The 19,433-nt window shown below is 43.9% G+C and overlaps 1 protein-coding gene across 1 annotated transcript; it reads left to right on the plus strand.

Moving 5' to 3' along the window:
• The first annotated feature begins 4,371 nt into the window (after positions 1–4,371).
• On the plus strand, positions 4,372–15,262 carry bmp16 (bone morphogenetic protein 16). The gene is made up of 3 exons (XM_050073179.1): positions 4,372–4,884; positions 10,587–10,963; positions 12,695–15,262. The coding sequence occupies exons 2-3, from the start codon at positions 10,594–10,596 to the stop codon at positions 13,774–13,776; spliced, it is 1,452 nt and encodes a 483-aa protein (XP_049929136.1). The 5' UTR covers positions 4,372–4,884; positions 10,587–10,593; the 3' UTR covers positions 13,777–15,262.
• Positions 15,263–19,433: the final 4,171 nt, after the last annotated feature.

The following is a 19,433-nucleotide window of genomic DNA, read 5'->3' on the forward strand; positions in this document are numbered from 1 at the left end:
AGCGTATAGTACAAGTTACAATTCAAAAACCAAATCTTCACAACTGGACATGTTCCAACAGGAATATGATGTGAAACCATGGAGAAATGAACAACACTAGCAACGACGATTACGTGTTTCCTTGACATTAGCATGTAGCTACATGTAGCAGTGTAGCTACGTAATGTAAACTCTTGCAGTAACATGCCTGGAGCAGACAAGCGAAGAAATCATGAGCTGATGTCAGGTTGTCTCCAAAGTAGAAAGAGAGTATTCAGAGTGGTGTGAAGCCTGAGGGTTTTGGTCACAGGGATTACTTTTGAAATTTTGGCCACATTTAAAGGAGCTATATGTAAGAAATCTAAAGCAAATAGTCATAAAATCCTCCTAATATGTCACAGAGACTAAGGAATAATGTTCATATAACATACTGATCTCACCGACAACAATAGTACAGCCAGAATATTCGCATTTAAAAAAATATTTTACGGTCCGCAAATCATGTTTATGTTTTGAATTTGTGTTTTGGCCTGTTGCGCCACCCACCGCCGTCTACCAGTCACACAGTCAGTAGAGTCTCAGCATCAGTTACAGTTACGACTGAGCTACAGCAGCACGGCAAGCAGCATTAGCAGTGTCCTGGTACATAGCAGTAACAGTCGGCTCCTCCTCAGCTGTATCCCGGCAGCAGTGTTAGCAGCAGAGAAGCCAGACTTGCTTGAAGGATCCGCTGGAAAACTGAAGATCAAGGACGCTGCGACACGGCCCTGCCACGGCAACCGCCCATGGGCAAACAAATCAGTCTCCAGCGTACCTCGAATCTGTAGGGGAGGGGGAGCGGACACGACTCACGGCAGTATTTTGAATTTGAGTGCAGTAACCGTTTTGGCCACATTCTTACATACAGTGCCTTTAATATAAACAACCAACACTGTAACACTATGTGACAGAAAATAAGGAAAAGTATCATAGGTCCCCTTTAAAGTTTGTAAAATCATCTTAAAGGCGACCACATTGTCTTAAAGTAACACATGCTTTTGATTTCATGTTTTCAGTTACACTAAATAAAATATTCAAACCCATCAAATGGAGATATTCTGAATGTCTTCTGCATCATTTTAACATGTTTCCTCTAAATTTACCCTGACATATTTGATGTCTCTGGAAACTTGAGTTTAAAGTTTGGCTGCTCAACATGAATTCATAATGACCCTCCCACCTGTGGGTCAGTGAGGTTTAAGAGGCTTTCTAAAAATGTATGTGTATATTTTCCGTTTCTGCTGACTATATGTTGAATATGACAGATTTTATCACCCTTCAGGCAGCTGCTGGGTTCAACTCATGCAGGGAAACAATTTCAAGTTACTAAACTTGCTTGAGTTATGCAGTCCATCACTGCAAGCATAACAGTGCTTTTATTGTTTTATGTTATGGTAATACAGCTGCAAACAAGGGCCATAGTTATTGTGAAACTCACCCCAGTGGTGCTTTGATGGGTTTGTAAGAAGCTCCTATACCTACAACAACACATTTAAACTATGCTTCAAGAGTGTCCATGTTCATCTTCAAGGTTATTGTTTTGACTCTCAAATACTGGAGTTTCCTTAAATGCACCGACAAAGAAAAACAGTATTAGAAAACACTCACAACATTTAACAAAAAACAAGGAGGCATCTTATTAATAGTCACTGTAATGAGATGTAAATGGCCAATTTGAATTTTCACTGCATGCTAAAGTTAACTAAAAACAACAGCTGGCTGAATGGTATGAAGTCAATCTAAGAACTTAATAGTATGCTTTTAGGAAATGGTCAGTTAATTAACAAAAAAAAGATTGTGGTAGCATATTAGTTAATTAGAATAAAGGGATGGAGGTGGGGTTAAATGGAGTAAAAGAGCCCGAGGGGATGAACAGAGGATTCACTGGGGGCTGATAACACCCAGAGAGTGAGACTCAGGGGGCCGCCAGGCTTCACTGTCAACCAGGCCGCACTCCCGACTCGTCAAATACTGACGCTTGGTCAGTGGCCCTCAGTGTCAGACAGTGATGAACAAAGGCACCCTTTAGCAGCAGTATGAGACGCATGAGTGTATTTTGACACTCCAGGCAACTGCCGTAGTATAAAGAGTAAGAAACTCCATGAGGTGGACGAGGAGTCAGATGGGTCAAACAAACTTGAGACTTTCACCTGGGAGACCGCTCTTTGTTTCCTGTGCGAAACCAAAAGTCAATTGAGCAGTGGCGTAAGGTTACAACGGGCTTCAGTGCAGGCTGTTATGAGGGGCCCTAGTGCCAGGTTTTGCACCTAAACTAGCAACCATGTGTCATATCGTCTCATCACATGATCAAAAAGAGACTTGACACTGGACGACATAAACATTACCCAGCAATCAAAACGATGACGAGATGGAGTTTGCCTTTTCAATAATTAATAGCAAATGGCAACATTTTTAAATTAACATATAAGTTCTTCTTTGAACACAAGCATTTTTCTGAGGTGGCAACCTGAATCACTTGCAAGGGCCAACCCATTGTTGGGCCCCCTGACGCTGTGGGCCACAGTGCAACTGCACTGCCCGCACTGTCTACATTTACGCCCCTGCAATTGAGTTATTTTAGTGATAACATAGTATTGTAGTACCTGTATGTGTAGCATACTTTACTAGAGACATATGTCACGACGTGTGTGCCATATTTAATGTGACGTTATATTACGTTACTAACAAACGTACTTATTTTAAGCCAAACCATGATGTTTTTTCTAACCTTTCACATACTTTTGTTGCGTAAGCCCAGGGAAGTTAAACTTAAGACGAAGTTTTCTACCTACGTTCAAAGGTTATTTGAAAAAGACGATGCATTAACGAGCAGAAATTCTTTCCTGTGAAAACAGAAGTTTATTTTAAAAAGACAAAGTGCATGTAACCAGCATAAACTGACACGCTGTCCCTGAGCATCCAGTAGTGATACTGGAGGGGTACCTAGTCTGATGTGTAGGGCCACTGACCAAGCAATGCTATTTGACAGTTGGGGGTTTGAATATGTTGTAAAGTTGAGTTCAGTGCTTTACTGAAGGACTCATGGTGGGTGTTTGCTGATGTAAAAGTTTAACCCCTGATGAAGGTCACGTTCTGTACTGCAACTCCCAGCTAAATGATTTATTCATATGACTGTGAAATTAAGTTCAGTTTCTATTCTGCCATTTATACCACAGAGGATGATGTGTGAAAATGTACAAATGTTAAATAATTTTCTCACATTATGTCATTTCTTTTCTCACATTTCAACATGATTTACAAAACTGCACTGAATCTGACATCAACCCAGTTCTATCAATGACAGGGAAAAAAATCCAAAAGGAAAAATGTTTGTTACAAGAGCAGAGGGAGTGTGTGTTTGTGTGTAAAGTTGCGTTGGGACAATTACTCAGCCTCGGGGATGAATGAGGTCTGTGGATGAGAGTTTTTTTTTTTTTTCTGTGTGTGTATGAGAGTGGACGGGAAGAGCAAGTGGAGGGGACAGAGAGGAGGAGCAGAGGGACGTGGGCAAGTGATTCTCCAGATGAGATCTAATATGTGAGACGATGCATCCTAAAGAGACGTTTTCTCATGGGCCCACCCCATGAATACAAATTCACCCCGCCACCCGCTCTGCGCTGGAAGGACGCATGCACCTTGCTTCAACCCGTAGTGAAGTACAGCTCTTTCTTTTTTTTTTCTTACCTCGACGTTTACTTCCATCCAATCACAAAACTCAACTGAGGTGACTTCATGGCAGCTGTTATGAGTCATCCATTCATACCTTTCTCTTGTAACTGACTCTGTGTGCTCTTATTCAGTGTCATGGGGCCTGTATTTATAATGTCGGCGCGATTGTCTGCGAGCATGTTGGCCAAAACGTAAAATGGTCCCAATGGAAAGCAGCAGGTGAGTTTGTTAAAGGAGGAATTGTGGGAAAATAATCAGTCTGACTTCCGAGTGCTGACCTCGGGGTTATCTGGAACAGTCGTGTGCATGTGTGCTGGAGTGCATCCTCGTCTGTTTGAGTGTGTTTGGTTTGATTTTAGTGTGACTGCGTGTGTGAGAAAGAGAATATCATGGTTATTTGCATGTGTGTGTGTGTGTGTGTGTGTGTATGTGAGAGAGACAGAGATAACAGCCTGTAAATTTGCTTGGGCCGGTCTTAGTGACATCACATTTTGGGAGGATCTTAGTGGCCAGGAAAGTCAATTAGAGTTAAACTGAGTTTACCAGCTGGGCACTTAGTATATTGTAGGGAAAAAAAGCAAAAAAAAAAAGGGTGTATATATGTGTGTGTGTGGGAGAGCGAGTGAAAAAGAGAGAGAGAGGAAAAGGGGAGGAGAATACAAAAGGGAGGAACAGAGTGGAGAGGAAGGGAGAGAGACATAGTAAGGAGGTTTAGGAACTAGAGGGAGTTGTTGCCGGTGATACAGCACAGTACAGACAGACTGACAGACAGACACAACTCATTTTCCTCCTGCAGCTTCCATATGCACCGCGGCGACACCAGTGTGTTTTAAACAATCAGTGCAGGCAACAGGGAAAGGGAGTTGCCCACTTGCAGAGGTCAGGCAGGCAGAGGGGAAGCCGGTGGATGTTTTTAAGAGTTTGCTTATCTGACACTGACAACAGGATGAGCAGCTGAGCGAGGGAGCAGAGAGGGGAGAGGAAAACATGGAGAGAGCAGCATTACCTACTGTCCACTTACATAGGAGACATAGAAGGGACAGACACTGGTTACCTTGAGAGAGGTAAAAGAGAGAAGAGGTAAACAGTCCACTTTGTCCATTCTGTCCAAAGGAGCGAGAGCGAGAGCCGAGGGATCGTAACACTGGAGCTCAAGGATAAACCATGGACTCTGCATACATCCCACCACACCTGGACGTGAGTACTACATCCCTTTCACACACACATATACACACACATCTGTCTGTCTGTCAAGCCACAGGCCACAGGAACTGTGCTGCTGAAGCCATTAGTCACTCAAGGGAAAAACACACACACACACACACACACACTACTGCACATGCATACACCGCTGGCACACTGTGTTGCTCAATCAAAATCTTGTCCAGGAATAATGCGCCCATTATGAGTTCAAAGAGCGTAACGTAACTCACCAGCGCTGCAGCATACACAGAATGAATTGGCCCTCAGTGTTAACGCTCAGCGGCTTTAATGTGAAAAGCAGAGGCGTGTTTTTGTTCTGTATTTCACATCGGTTTAGCTGTCAGACACACGATGAGGGCAGTCTCCGAGCTTTCAGCAGTCATGGGTTAGATATGTCAGTGTTTCCATTGATGCCTGTGCAGTGTTGTGCCTCAGCAGGGCCTCCTGTTAACCACAATGCACATGTGACACTGAGACCTCCGGGCATCCCAGGGCCGGGACAAAAGAGGAGGAACTGAGGAGAAAAAGGAAGCATGAGGATGAAAGAGACAAGTTGTAAATGCAACCGGTTGATGAAGCCAAAACAGTGTGAGTGTGTGTAGACGTGATACCTGATCAGTGGGGTTAGAGCAGGGAAGAACCGGGACTACTCCACTCCTGAATGTCCGTTAAACCACACCAGCATGTGTGCATGTGTGTGTGTGTCTAAATCTATTTCCAATCGCTCTCACATATTTACAGCCCTGCTCCTCCACAGTTCCACGTCTTGGCGCGTGTTTGTGCGTACGTGTTAGTGCTCACTCTGCCTGGCGGTTAGCATGTGTTTAAGCCCTGTACTGTTCTTAACATGGACATGTGTGTGTTTGACGTCTGGGTCATTAGCAAGCTAATCGGTCCAGCTGGGATGAATTACAGAGTTGTTCTAATAGAGTCCAATAAAACCATGCAGCACCCTACCTGGAATATTGTTCTAATGATTTCATCTGTCACGCCTCAGCGAGCAGAACCACAACTCCACAACTGTTTTGGATATTTTTCACCCCACCCCCCGGCCTCATTATAGATTAACTCCACAGCTCAAAGTCATGCATTAATGACTAGTTAAGCATAAGAAGTGTTGTGCAGTCATAACCTCGCAGTTAATTATACAGACTGTGGCATGCATGCTCAGTTTGTATGGCACAGTTGCAAGTGGAATAAGAGCAGCAGTAAATACAGATGTATCCTCAGAAGTGTTCTCAGGTGTGCCTATGTACATCACATTTGGGCTCACGGGGCTGTCTGACATGACATATTCTTGAGTATGTGAGTAAGCTCAGAGAGAGAAAATTCACCCTGTGGCATGTACGCTGCACGTATCGTGTTCTGAAAGAATGAGACGGCAGCATAGAAAAATGAGAGCTGGAAGGGGAGGGGGGGTGGATCAGGGAGAATGAGAGGAGGAATTTGGGAAAAGAAACACGGGAAGAACAACAGGAAGGGAAAGTTGAGGGACCAGGCGTAACATGAAGACAGCGGCGGTGGATAAATCAGCCGGCTGCGGTGACACTCCGGCCCTCTGGCCCCGGCAGCAGTCCGCCGCACTCTTCCGCAAAAACACCATTCATTTAAGGCCTAGGAAAAAGAGCAACACTAATAGGAGAGGAGGAAAGGGAGAGAGGGAGATAGGGAATGGGGAAGGTGAGGCAGAGAAGCAGAAAAACAGATACTGTCAACAAGAAAGAACACGGGGAAATCAGAAAGTTATGATGGATGAATCAAGAGAGACGAGAGGAGGAAACAGAGAGGAGAAAAGCAGTTCCATATTGTATGACAGCACAGAGCACAAAGCAAAAGGACAAAGTTCGAGGAATGCAAAGAGGAAGGAGGAAGGGGAAAGGGAGCAGGGTTTGAAATAAACAGATAAAAAGAGAGGCAGCGAGATAGAAACACCACAAAAGCAGGAGTTCGGAACGGATGTCGGAGGTCAGAGGTTTTAATCAGCAAGTTCAGAAAGGCACGGGGCAGGCCGGCGACGACACTCGACTGCCGCGCGCCAGGGTCACGCCACTGTCTGCACAGGAGGTCAGGTCAAATCTAATATGTCTAATAGACTGAGCTGCATGCATGCATACAGGGAGATGCATGAGCGCTGCTGCTACTGTGGCCTCAACCCTTCATCTCACCTTATCAGGGACCCATTCATCATATAGCTCTCTACTTTATCCCCCAAGAACATTGGATTAGTCCACATTCCTGCCAGGGAGAATAAAAAGTGTACAGGGAAGCAGGGGTAGTCAGATATAAAAGCAGGAACTGGCGGGGGGTGTAATCATGAAAATGTCTGTTTTTTTCAGTGAACTGGAATGAGTCAACACCAGCACATGACACATGAAGATGCTAAATTAAGCCTGGATCCTCTTTGCCTGGTTTAAATTAGACAGACCCAGTCACAACACAGACACAAAGGGAGAAGAGAGAGGCTGTATGTATGTCAAAGTGATGTAGGGCGACCTGGCCTCTGCTCGCAAGTCTCTGTCTTTCTTTTCGTCCGTGTTTCTCTGCCTCGTGCAGCCTGTGACACACCCTGCTGTGTGACGACTGAACCTTTGAACCTCGGAGTCACCTGGGTGGTTTTGTAGGTGAGGAAAGTACAGGAGCGAGGTGGTGTTGTTATCCTTAATCTGCTTTACAAGCCTCCACAGTATATGGGAGAGGCTGTCCAGCAGAGTGTCTAATCTGTAATTGTCCTCTGCTTCGTTGCCTCAGGTGAAACAGCCCTGGGTGTGGCTGCGAGAGCTTAATGGATAGCCAGCAACAATCCCACGCTTGGACGTGGCTTATTTTCCCAGGCCTGCCCTTTGAACCACACACCACATGAGCAACACACAATGCATAAAAACATACACACCTTCACACCTGTGACCTCCTTTTAACCCTTTTTCTGACAGTGTGGTGAGATTAGCGGCCATTACAGTGTCATTATGTGTTCGCTTGGCCATAAACACCTCTGTTATCTCGCTGTGGAGGGCTTAATCAATTCTCTGTCCCTTAGAGAGATGAGATAAGGAGATTGAGGAGAGAGATATGCAGTGCTCGGACAAGGAAAGAGATAAATCTTGCAGTTCTTCTTTGATAGACAGGTGCACTGTCTTTTGAAAGAAGATCATTTTTATGTGGCCAGTCAACCTGGGCATCAGTGGGTGCATGACTCAATTCTGTTCTACTCTATGATGTTGCACTTAAGTTCATTTGCAGTTTGACTCCTTTGCTCCGACTCTTTTACACCTCACCTCGACCTCTTCAGGTCAAGAGGGCTGTTAACTTGCTGGTTTCTAATTACTGGCTCAGTTATTATTAACACCTGCACTACAGAGGTGCAGGGTGTTAGCCAGGTCACAGTGGTAATTGTGTGACCCTCTGTCTGTGTTCGTGTTCCCGCACTGAACAATGAGTCAAGGAGGGAGAGATAAGCTGATCACTTGTTTTGAGTTGGCTGGAAGAGGCTGTTAACAGAGTCGAGTTAAACCGAAAGAAGCAACGTGGAGGCGCCTGAGGGGTTTTGGTCAGAATTCTGTTTCAGTAATCAAAACATTGAGTGAATGAGGCAGGTGCTGGTGTTAATGTGAGAAGAGGGGGAGCTCATCATTGTGACAGGGACTTCATTACACAACAGTACAGTGGGAAAAGCTCAAAAGACACTTCTGCATAGGTGCATGTAATCCTCTCTATGTAGGGACCCATACAAGAGATATTTAAGATAACCAATAGAGGTTCAAGAGTACCCAAAGAGCAAACCACGGATTGCCGGCAGCACGGCATTATCAGTGCATGCACAGCTAAACTGCATGTTGGCTTTTTCAACAAAAGGCCACTGTTATCATGTATTCTCAGCCCACTCTCATTTCCAGAGCTTCAAATGCCGCCACTTTGTCACGACCCTTGGCATGTGATATCAACGTGTAAGGCAGACTTTAGTGTCTTGAGATGCACAGGGCCATCAGCTTACTCCAGTGTAAACCCATCTCATCTGCGGCAGTACTTAACACTGAGAGCAACGCATGTGGTATAAAGAGTGAGAATGTCTGCGTAGGGTGGGTGGGAGAGGAGGTGGATGGGTCAAACAAAACTGGACTTTCAGCCAGGAGACCACAGTTCATGTCCAGTGTCAGAGCAAAAGTCAGTGTTGTTTTAGTGTAATGTTACGCAATTTATGTACCGTCATTGCACACTGACGTCTCCCATAAACATACTTATTATACCTAAACGTGACCATTTCAAAACATCAGCTGTGCGGCCTGGGCGTCGCTACAAGACGCCTGGGGTCACAACACTTCATTGGTGTTTGACAACCTGAGATAAGAACGTGTGGGAATTCTGTGATCTGTTTTTTGCACAAACCACTAATGAAATCTGATCGTCCATCTCTTCTGTCTCCTTATTTTACATTTTCAGAGTTTTCTGCAGATTGAAGCTGTGAAACAGGCCATTGCGTTTGACACACAACCATGCAACAAGTGTATAGTACATACAGTTATGTGGCAGACACCTTTGCACACACTGGCAAACTTTACATCAGGATTCGTTACTAGCTTAAATTATATATTTCACTTGAAATTTCATGTCAATATATTGCATATCCACAACCTCCGAAGGAAAACAGTTAGTGCTCATAGTTAAAATCATTTAAAATTGTGACTTCCCAGATATTCTACATAGAGACAAAGCTCTTTTCTTTCCCTTTGGCAATATACATCAATGTCAAGGTATGTCCATGTTCTTCTATTAGATCAATTATCTTCCTGGCCTGCAAAAGTCCAATGCCATTGAGAAGGGCAATGTAATGCTTTTGAACATCCAGATGGGAACAAAAGAAATTTCCCAGCACCCAAATTCTAAATGCAGTATTTAACCTTGAGAGGGTTTGGTGAGGGTTTGTCTATATTCTGCACCTGTAGTTTAAGGGATAATTTAGTTAATTTAGGCTTTTAAATGAAGAGCTTTCCATCTTCTTGACTCATGCAGACAACGTTAAATAATCTTCTGGATGTTTTAATGCACATATACTCCAATGATTTGAAAAGGGAGAAGAGAAATCTAGCTATCTGTCATTGTGACTCGTCTCTACATGTCACTAGAGTCTGCAGTCTGATTAATGCTCTATGTCTTTCATACACAGCGCTGTGATCCCCTTCACACACAGATACACAGCATGATTAAATTACAGATAGAGACGGTTTAATTACTCCTGCTTAGGTGTCCTAGGAGATATATGGGCCTTGGGGGCAAGAAGCTCGCTATAAATTAACAGAGAAAAAACAAAGTGGCACTGTTTCTGCAGCCAGAAGTAACAAGCAAACAACTTCATGTGGATATGTGGACAGTAAATTTCTTGAACATATGCCACATGAAGGCTGAGGACTAATGAGAAACTAGTGTGTCCAGGAAGGAGAAGACATAAGCATGATATACAGAGTCCTGAGCATCCCAGAGCAGCTATCTCTTTTGCAAATTTCATATTGTGTTTGAACATGAAATTCAAAACACTTGAATTTAAAATGAATTTTAAAAAAAACGTCGCACAATCGGCCTTCACAAATTTGTCTTTTGAGGCTTAGATTGCTTCTATAATGTCTTTTATTTATCGCTTCCTCCCTTCTTTTCTCCACCATATCTGTCCTCCCATCGTCTCTCCTCACCTCCCTGTCTCCCTCCAGGTCCACCATGTTCCCTGCTAACCTCCTGCTCCTCATGGTCCTGCTGCTACCTCAAGCCTCGTCTGGTCGCCAGGGTGGAGACACCAGTAACATCGACCATGGCAGGGTGGCTCCCGTGCCTTCCTCCTTGTCGCACCCACCAGCTGGTTCCCTCCTCTTGGATCCCAGTCTGGCTCAGACCATCCAGAATCTCCTCCTGAGCCGGCTCGGCCTGCAGTCGAAGCCTGACCCTCGTCCTGGCGTGCCGGTTCCCGGGTACCTTCTAGATCTATATCGCTTTCATCAGCAGCAGTACCATCTACTGGAGGACCCTTCATTTAGCTTCCCCAGCCAGCACATCCAGAAGGCTAACACCGTACGCAGCTTTCACCACAATGGTAAGCTCACTGGCACAACATGACGCCATGCTGCCATCCTATTTTACCGGATGTAAACTTTGATTCAAAGATATAAAATAATTGTTAAAGTTGAGTTTGGCCTTTGAACTTTTGCTCCAGGGAAGCTGCTCTTACACTCTTGTGGGATTCATTTATTAGCCACAGACAAAGTTTAAAGATCTTATTTATGACAGTTGCAGATGTTCGTTGTGACTCACTGTTTAACAATCTAAACACTGAGTAAGATCCATCTGTGTGCTCTTAGATAAGATGGGCTGTCACAACCCTAAAGTCGTCTTTCAAAACATGTGTGAGACAGCATACTTAGATCAACTGAGGGGAAGTGTGTTTTGGACTCTGCACTGCAGTTCTGATCAGAGCAAACATGTGCTGTTGGGCCCCTGCTGATCCCCCACCTACCACCCTGTGTCAGTCACCTCCAAGTTCCAATTACCTCTAGTGCTACCACTTCTGGAATATGTCTTCTCTTTCATTAGTTTGTAGTTTAATTTGATTAAACACAAAATTATTAGGACAGGAGAATGCATTTTGTGGGGAGAGTAAACTAAAGGCCCAGACCTGCCAAACTGACATCAACAAACTAGCATTGCATCAAGTCGGCCAAAAACCTGCACAATTAACCGCAAACACCAAAGACAACAGCCAACAAGCATGTGCACCTGGGTGAGAGGAAATAACCCTGTCTCTGGAAAAAACTAGTCTGTATTGGTCATTCAAAAAGAGAAACCATAAGACCCACAGGACAGATTCAAGATGCTAGTTAGCCAGTTAGCACATTAACAACACAACCTGATGTTGAAAGAACGAATTATATTTTCTGTGCGCTAGCGAATAATAACACAAACCGTTACGAACCGTTTCTGCTCAAAAATAATCTTACCTAATAAAACAAGTAACAAGTTTGATCTCACGCCCTCTTGACTTTATCTGCTTGTTGGCTTACCTCACTTCTGTCTCTCTTCTTGTGACTGAACTGCCAGATAAAGTGACTTCATGCAATCGTCTGTGACGCACAATCAACACGCTAAATCAGCCATAAATTAGCCGACAAGGGCCGACAAAGGCCAACTGTCATCGGTGCGGGACACACTGCCAAAACTAGGGCTACAGACACTCACTGACGGCCAGACATTGATTAACGGCCGACTGTCGACTTGTTGTGCCAGGGCCAGGAGCTCCTTAAACTTGATTTTGACACAGTGTCCTTGCAGCAAATTTTGAATCACTCAGTGCATGCTGATGTGGGAACGGCTGACCCTTTCAAATTAAAGAGTTCTTGACAAGAAAATGCAATTCTGTAGTCAATGTATTGTCACTAATCCAGCCTTTGATACAAATACAATAAATAGAGTGTACAATTATAAAAGTAAAAGAAGAGGAGACAAAAATAAAATTACAAAAGTACATACAGTACTTCACACAAGCACAAACTACAAGCCAAGTGCACCATTTACTGCCTTAAATTTAGAGTACCAACACATGTAGGTACAAATCACTGGTTGTAGTTGTTCAGTTTACTCAGTCACTTCTAGCAAAGAACAAAAAGTTGGAGCTAACAGTGTCATATACTACCTGTTATACTTTGGTAACTTATTTGCTGATATTGGTAGATTATTCTCCTGGTTTTGAGATCATTCAAGAAAGATCATATATCATATCTAAGTAAGTTTAAACCACACTCTTGTACCCCCTTATCTCTTGTTCTTGTAGAGCCCCTTGAGGACAGTTCCAAAGCAGAGGATCACAAGAGGGTGCACATCTCTTTCAATGTTTCCTCCATCCCTCAGGATGAGAGGGTGCTCTCCGCTGAGCTGCGGCTCCTCCGCAGTGACAGAGCCTCCCTGGGTCCTGGGTCCCACAGACTAAACCTATACCTCACTGAGCACCATGAGGACCCTGAGCCCACCCTGCTGGAGACAAGGTTACTCACCACCGGCCTCCAAAGCCACAAAACAAGTGGTTTCTGGGAAGCTTTTAGCCTGAGTGCAGAGCTCCTCCAGAAGGCCCTTGCTGAGACTGGCAGTCTGGGCTTCCTCCTGGAGGTCAGACCTGAGAACAGCACCACCTCGCTCCCTGAGCAGAGCCTCCCCTCTGCTGCAGGCGAGGAGGAGGCAGAGAAACACAAACAGGGACACCTGAGGGTATGCAGGTCCGTGGGTCAGGACGAGCACAACTGGGCCCAGGAAAGACCTCTTTTGGTGACTTATAGTCATGACGGGCGTGGAGAGCCCTTAGTCAAACATGGCAGGAGACCCACCGGTGGAGGCCAGAGAATGAGAGGGAGAAAAATGAGAGGGACAAAAGAGAGGGCCAGGAGCAGCAGCAAGGGCCGCAATAGAGACCAAACATCGATAAGGGGTAGAAAAAAGGCGTACACAATACCGGGCTGGGGGGGTGATAAAGGAGGGGTCAGTTGGAGCGAACGTGGAAGGGTGAAAAGAAATGGTGGTCGTGCTGCAAAACTGAAACGCCTGTCCCGCAACAGATGCCGTCGTCATCCTCTATATGTAGATTTCAACGATGTGGGCTGGCACAAGTGGATCATTGCACCCAGCGGCTACGACGCCTTCTTCTGCCTGGGAGAGTGTCGCTTTCCTCTGGCCGACCACATGAACTCCTCTAGCCACGCCATGGTGCAAACTTTGGTAAACTCTGTGAACGGAGCTGTGCCCCGGGCCTGCTGCGTCCCCACCTCCCTCAGCCCCATCGCCCTGCTCTACCTGGACCCTCAAGACCGAGTGGTGCTGAAGAATTACCAGGACATGGTGGTGGAGGGCTGCGGCTGCCGATAGTGGGCTGGAGGACTCACCAAGAGAAAGCCAGGTGTGGACAGAGGAGCATCGAGGGAATAGGAGAAAGACAGAAGCATGAAAAGGCAGATGGTGGAAAGACAAGACTGTGGGAGCAACCTAACTGCAAACAGACCTGGTGACTGATAGAGACAAATGTAGCAGCGTAGGAAGGTATGAATGGAGAGGAGGGAGATAAGGGAATGGCTATAGCAGCTAAATCTTCATTATCAGGAGCAAGAAAAAGGGTCAGGCACAGAAAGAAAATGAGAGAGGAACAGACGTAATCTGCCACACGACAGGATAAATGATTAGACAATAAGGTAGAGGAACAGAAATATGGTCAACACAGGTAAACTGCCAGCAATGACTTTTCATTTTTTCCCATTTAGCGATGATGCAGCTGTTTACACCATCAACCGACAGAAACTAGCGCTTTAACATCAGAAGGTGTCTATTCTATATTCCAATGTTTGCCACTCATCTCACTCTCACACGACTGTCCGACAGGCACACGCACATGTGTTTAGCAGCCAAATGGTAAATATTCAGAGTAGGCACTCCTGGAAACACAGTTTAAGCTCCTGAAAAAACTTCCTGATGGACCTCCTGATGATCATCAGCATTAGCAATACGACGATGGCACTAGCATCTAAACTTTATGTGAGTGTTGTTTCTGCAGTATTTGACCCAAGAAGTAGGGTGCATCTGTTTTTATGAACATTAACATAACAACAGACCGTCCCCTCACAAGCACCCCTACATCACAAGCTATTTAAAACCACAACAATAATGCTGAGGAACTATTATGCTATTGTTTGAATGTACTACTATCACTATTATTTAAAAAAAGAGACTTTTTTTGTACATTTCTTTTGCAGACGTGAAGAAAATCCAAGTGATGGTTGTCTTGTGATACATAATTCCACTGAATGGCGATTCTAACTTAAAAAGACACATTATGTATTTAAATAGCAGCAATATGGTGTATTTAATCTTGAAAATATTTAAGATACGTGCACTCAACAGAGCATACAGCAAACAGAAAGCCTGCCGTCCACATGAAGTAAGTTATGGTAGCTTTACATTCGTACAACTGTTCAGTGTATTGAATCAGCAGTCTGTGTTACTTCGACCTCCCACCTTTATCATCGCACACATTTCGGTGTCCTTCACATGATAGCAGACATAAGTGGTGTTGCCTTTAAGAGCTCAACTAACAAGTCAATTGAAAGCTGTGTGTATTGTAGCTACTGAAGTGTGTAACAACAGGTGTCTTTGCTAGTTGTGTCTGCATGTGTCAAGAAAAAAGGAGGACTGACATTAAAACAGGGACTTTAGTGCCTTTCAAACAGGGGCTTTAAAAGTGTTCTCTGCTGAGCTTAGTAATTGTTTTTCAGTGTTGCATTTTTCTCTCTAAATGGAAACATTTAAGCAACAGCTTGTAAAATGTTTGACAATATACCTCTAATAAACAGAGCAAACAGCACAGATGTCACGTGACTTTTCTTTTGCATCAAATATTCTCTCCTTTGTGCAAGTCGCTTTCTTCTCCTGGGTCCTGAGTGCATGAAAGAAGCCTTTATACTTCAGTCTACAGTGGAATTATTACCATGCAGCTTCAAATTACATCAAAACAGCTGTGAGGTTTAATTGCAAAAACCAGTGAACCACTCTGTCACTTCACACCACCACCTGTGAACAGTGTTTCTGATCCCAGATATCACACATGGAGGTGGAAAGACAGAGAGGAAATGTAGATGGAGGGAATAAGAGGGAAGAGCAGAAGTTTTCCACACACAGCTGCAGGTCATTCTTAAATTCCGGGGTCGAACTAACTCAACAGCATCTCTGACCTCCACATTCCTGCGTGTTTGAGAAGAGGATCCTGCCCACTGCAGCCACCACCAGATGGACGAGCTCACTGCATCTTACAGGTGAGTGACGCACACAACCTGTGAGAGGACACAGAGTGATTTGGTGTGCCTGAGGAGAGCAGACAGATGCGGTGTATGTCACCCAATGACAATCAACAAAGCAGCTGCAGTAACTGGGATGCTACTGACTACATCAGAACATGAACAATCAAAATAAAAAATCCTCACCCAGCCCATCCTCTCTATTATATCCAAGACTCTTTTATCCGGACTTGCATCACTCTTCTCACTCTCACCTGGGATTACTATCTTGCCATAAATTAAGGTTTGATTTTAAACACAGAACTGCGGGTAAATAATCATAAAATGCTGTGTACTCTAATCTTATAACGGCATTCTTTCATATTCATTAGATGATGTGGTGGTGGATAAATACATCCTCTTAAAGGTAGCCCAGTCAGTCATGGGCTGGCTTGGCTTGGCTTGGTTTGAGCTGTCAGCCCAGCACAGCGTGGATCTGCATTTCCATTACAGCAAGGCTCCCTTCTTGAAGGTGTGTCTTAAAACTGATGATGGCTGGTCTTAAATGATGACGTTTAAAAGCAGGAGTACTGATCCACGACTGAAGTCCCCTGTAATTTTTGTTTCATGTGTTTTTCCATCACACAGCAGGGCAGGTAAAAGAAGTTCACCTGTTAGAATAGAGCTGTTTGCAGAGGTGCAGTAAGAGCCTGTTGTCTGCAGCTCTTCATCGACATTTCACTGTGGTTGTATAAATACATTTTACATACTTACTTTACTTAAATACATTGCGACATGTGGACAGAGAATTCTTTTTATTGTTCTATGCTGCCATTTTTTAAAATGTCTTCATTGTTTCATACGGTCATGTCTCACTTGAACTACACTACACTGCCCTCCAGGATGCCACTGCTCTGTTTTGTCTATATCTGCAAGCTTTCGTAAAAAACGCACCCATGAAGAGTACAGACAAAAGGCTCCATCCATTTACGTATTTGTATATGTTGTTGAGCATAAATGAGCCTTTAGCTGTTATTTTAGCATGAAATGCATACGGCTGGAATGACCCAATCTTACTTCCTTTGCATGTTTCACCTCTCAACACCTCTCAACAGGAGTATGCATACGTGTGTGTGTGTGTGTGTGCGTGTGCGTGTGAAGAGAAAAAGTAAGCAAAGACAAAGACAAGAAAGTGTGGAGGCAGATAAAGTCACATAAGATGTGTCATGTAATATCATGTTCACAGATGGTTTGTACCTCTGCTGCTCTACAGAGCTCTTGTAGATAACACTTTGGGTTAGTGCCAGTATGTTCCATCTCATGGGCTAACTTCTGGCCTTTTCCCCACATGACCTCCTTCTCACTCTTTCACCTACAATCCATTCTTTATTCCACCTTCCTTCTGACTCATCTATCGCTCTCATCCGTCAGCATCCCCTTCCCAAATCACATCTTCTTCAACCTCTTTTCTATCTCAGCCTATTTGTCAATCACCTGCCCATCCTGACACAGTTTTCGCTCCTAGACCTTTTTCCTCTTTTAATCTGACCCATCGAGTCCTTGTACTCCCAGGGGCTAAATTAAAAACAGCTGTTAAACAGTCTGTTTGTCCCTCATGATGAATGAGTGGAGACATTATTGATAAGCCCTGACCTGTTAGTTCATTGTGCTGCTGATTGGATTGAAAATATAAATAAATAAATCACTGATATGTGAAATGTCCCTGTTCTGGCACTTCACAATGAAGGAAAAATTGCAGTTTGCTACAACATGGGTATTATATTTGTACAGCAAACACTGACTCGTGTTCCTTGGTTGTCTTTGGAATATGATTTTGGACAGGAATGATGGCAAAAACCACAAAAATTAGGTTGTATGAAACCAGAACCTGAATCTTGCTGGTGCAACAGTCTTTTCAAACTCATGCTGTGTTGCCTAACTTTGTTCAAACCCACAGAAGTTTATTTCAAATTCTGGTGGAGATCCCAAAGTTTCCACAGATCTTTAATATTTCATGCTGAATTTTAAGGGAATTCACACGAAATGCTGAAAAACAATAGAAAATATTTCCGATGAAATGGTGGAGCCTTAAAAAGAACATGGAATATAAATTTTAAAATGTGTATATAGCTTCAGTCAAGAGCTGGCACAAGCTAATAAAATATATATGTCACAATTATAAAGCTGCTTTAAAGTGAGAAATTAAATATGAATGCTAAAGTGAAATTTATCATTAAAGTAAATGTTGACGTCATCAGCATATAGACTGTTTTCGTATAAGCCCCAATTTGATTCATTCTGTCTTTTTAACTGGATACAATCTTCCAGTCAAATGAAGGCTCAAATTTAAGACACAACCATTGCCAACCAAACAGGAAGAGATCTGTGCTGTTGTTTTCCCTGGTAGGTATTGCTAGCTATCTCCAGTTACCAAAGAGCGTCAATGTAAGTGTTAGTTATTATTACCAGTTGTTTCCATTTTTTCCACTGTTTGTTGTGGCAGTTTAATTTAGGGCCCAAAACGCAAACACAACCAGGAAACAGGGATTGGTTACAGGCAGTTTATTGTAGTTTGATGAAGTGGAGCTAAAGGCCTGATGAAATGACAGCTGAGGTGGGCAGGGAATGGTGAAGCAGAGCAGGCAGATTAGCTGAAGGTAGAGCAGTCCAAATCCAGAGGCAGAAGACAAGAATGAGGCTGGACGTGGCGGGTTATGGTTGAGGCTAGCTTGTGAATTGATGTCCGAGAATACAAAAAGACGAAGTGTCAACTCAGGGGGATTGGCAGGAGGAGAGAACCAGAAGACCATGCCCTGCAAACACATCAAGACAGACTGAAAACAAAGACACTATGAAGGGGAAACAGGAAACACAAGGGAGAGGCAAAGCTGAAACCATAACACTGTTAGGGCATCACATAACATGCATTCTACTTTAAAATTGCAGTGATTGTTTTAAAGGAAGCATAGCAGTACTTGAGACTTACATTTACTTGTTGTGTCTGGGGGTTAAAAAAATGTGCAGTTCTAGCTCACCACACTTTAACCTCTCCCTTTATCAAGGCTGCATGCTGCCTCTATCTCATACCTACCTTTGAAACACATTTTCTCCCCCTCTCCTTCCTCTCACAAGTGCTCTGGTTATGAATTTTTAAGGGTGAGGTTGTGGAGCACAAAGACAGGATATGACCAGGCTTATCTTGTCAGGTGTAGAGTCTGTTTGAGGCTGGGTAGAAGCAGCCTTGACCCAGTCAGCCCTGAGGAACACCTTCCCCCAGTCCATAAATCATGCAGGGGGGTTACGGAGAAGCAGGGTTACTCCCAGGGACAGGGCTGCTCGGACACATGGCTGTGCTTCTGACCAGGTGTCTGGATTTATCTCTGATGTACGCCAGATAAGCACCGGGACAGCAGGAGGGAGTACAAATGCCTCACATTACAGAGCATTCTTCACACAAGGAGTGGACATGATCTATCAGGGATTTTTAGATAATTACAACCAGAGTATGGTTTACAAAAAGTGGTGCAGTGTCCAGTGTCCCCCACAGCAACTCCATTCCTCTCCTCCTCTAACAGAATATTTGACTTTCTACTGAAAAAAAAAAGTTTCCCAACTTTGAAGTACTGTTTAAAATGTTATTATTTAATGATCTCCTCAATGTTACTCAACATAGACACACAAGTTTCCAAGAAAACGATCCTGTCATTTATGTTATGTTGATGATCATATAAATTACAGCCAGCTTGGCATGGCAGATGGTGC

This window comes from Epinephelus moara, chromosome 2, assembly GCF_006386435.1.
Source record: "Epinephelus moara isolate mb chromosome 2, YSFRI_EMoa_1.0, whole genome shotgun sequence".
Classification (NCBI taxonomy): domain Eukaryota; kingdom Metazoa; phylum Chordata; class Actinopteri; order Perciformes; family Serranidae; genus Epinephelus; species Epinephelus moara.

What these genes read in the sequence shown, in the direction of transcription:
- bmp16 (XM_050073179.1), top strand. Translation starts at nt 10,594, where the DNA reads ATGTTCCCTGCTAACCTCCTGCTCCTCATGGTCCTGCTGCTACCTCAA. An exon ending in ACGCAGCTTTCACCACAATG is followed by an intron (nt 10,964 to 12,694) that starts GTAAGCTCACTG and finishes TTGTTCTTGTAG; the next exon opens with AGCCCCTTGAGGACAGTTCC.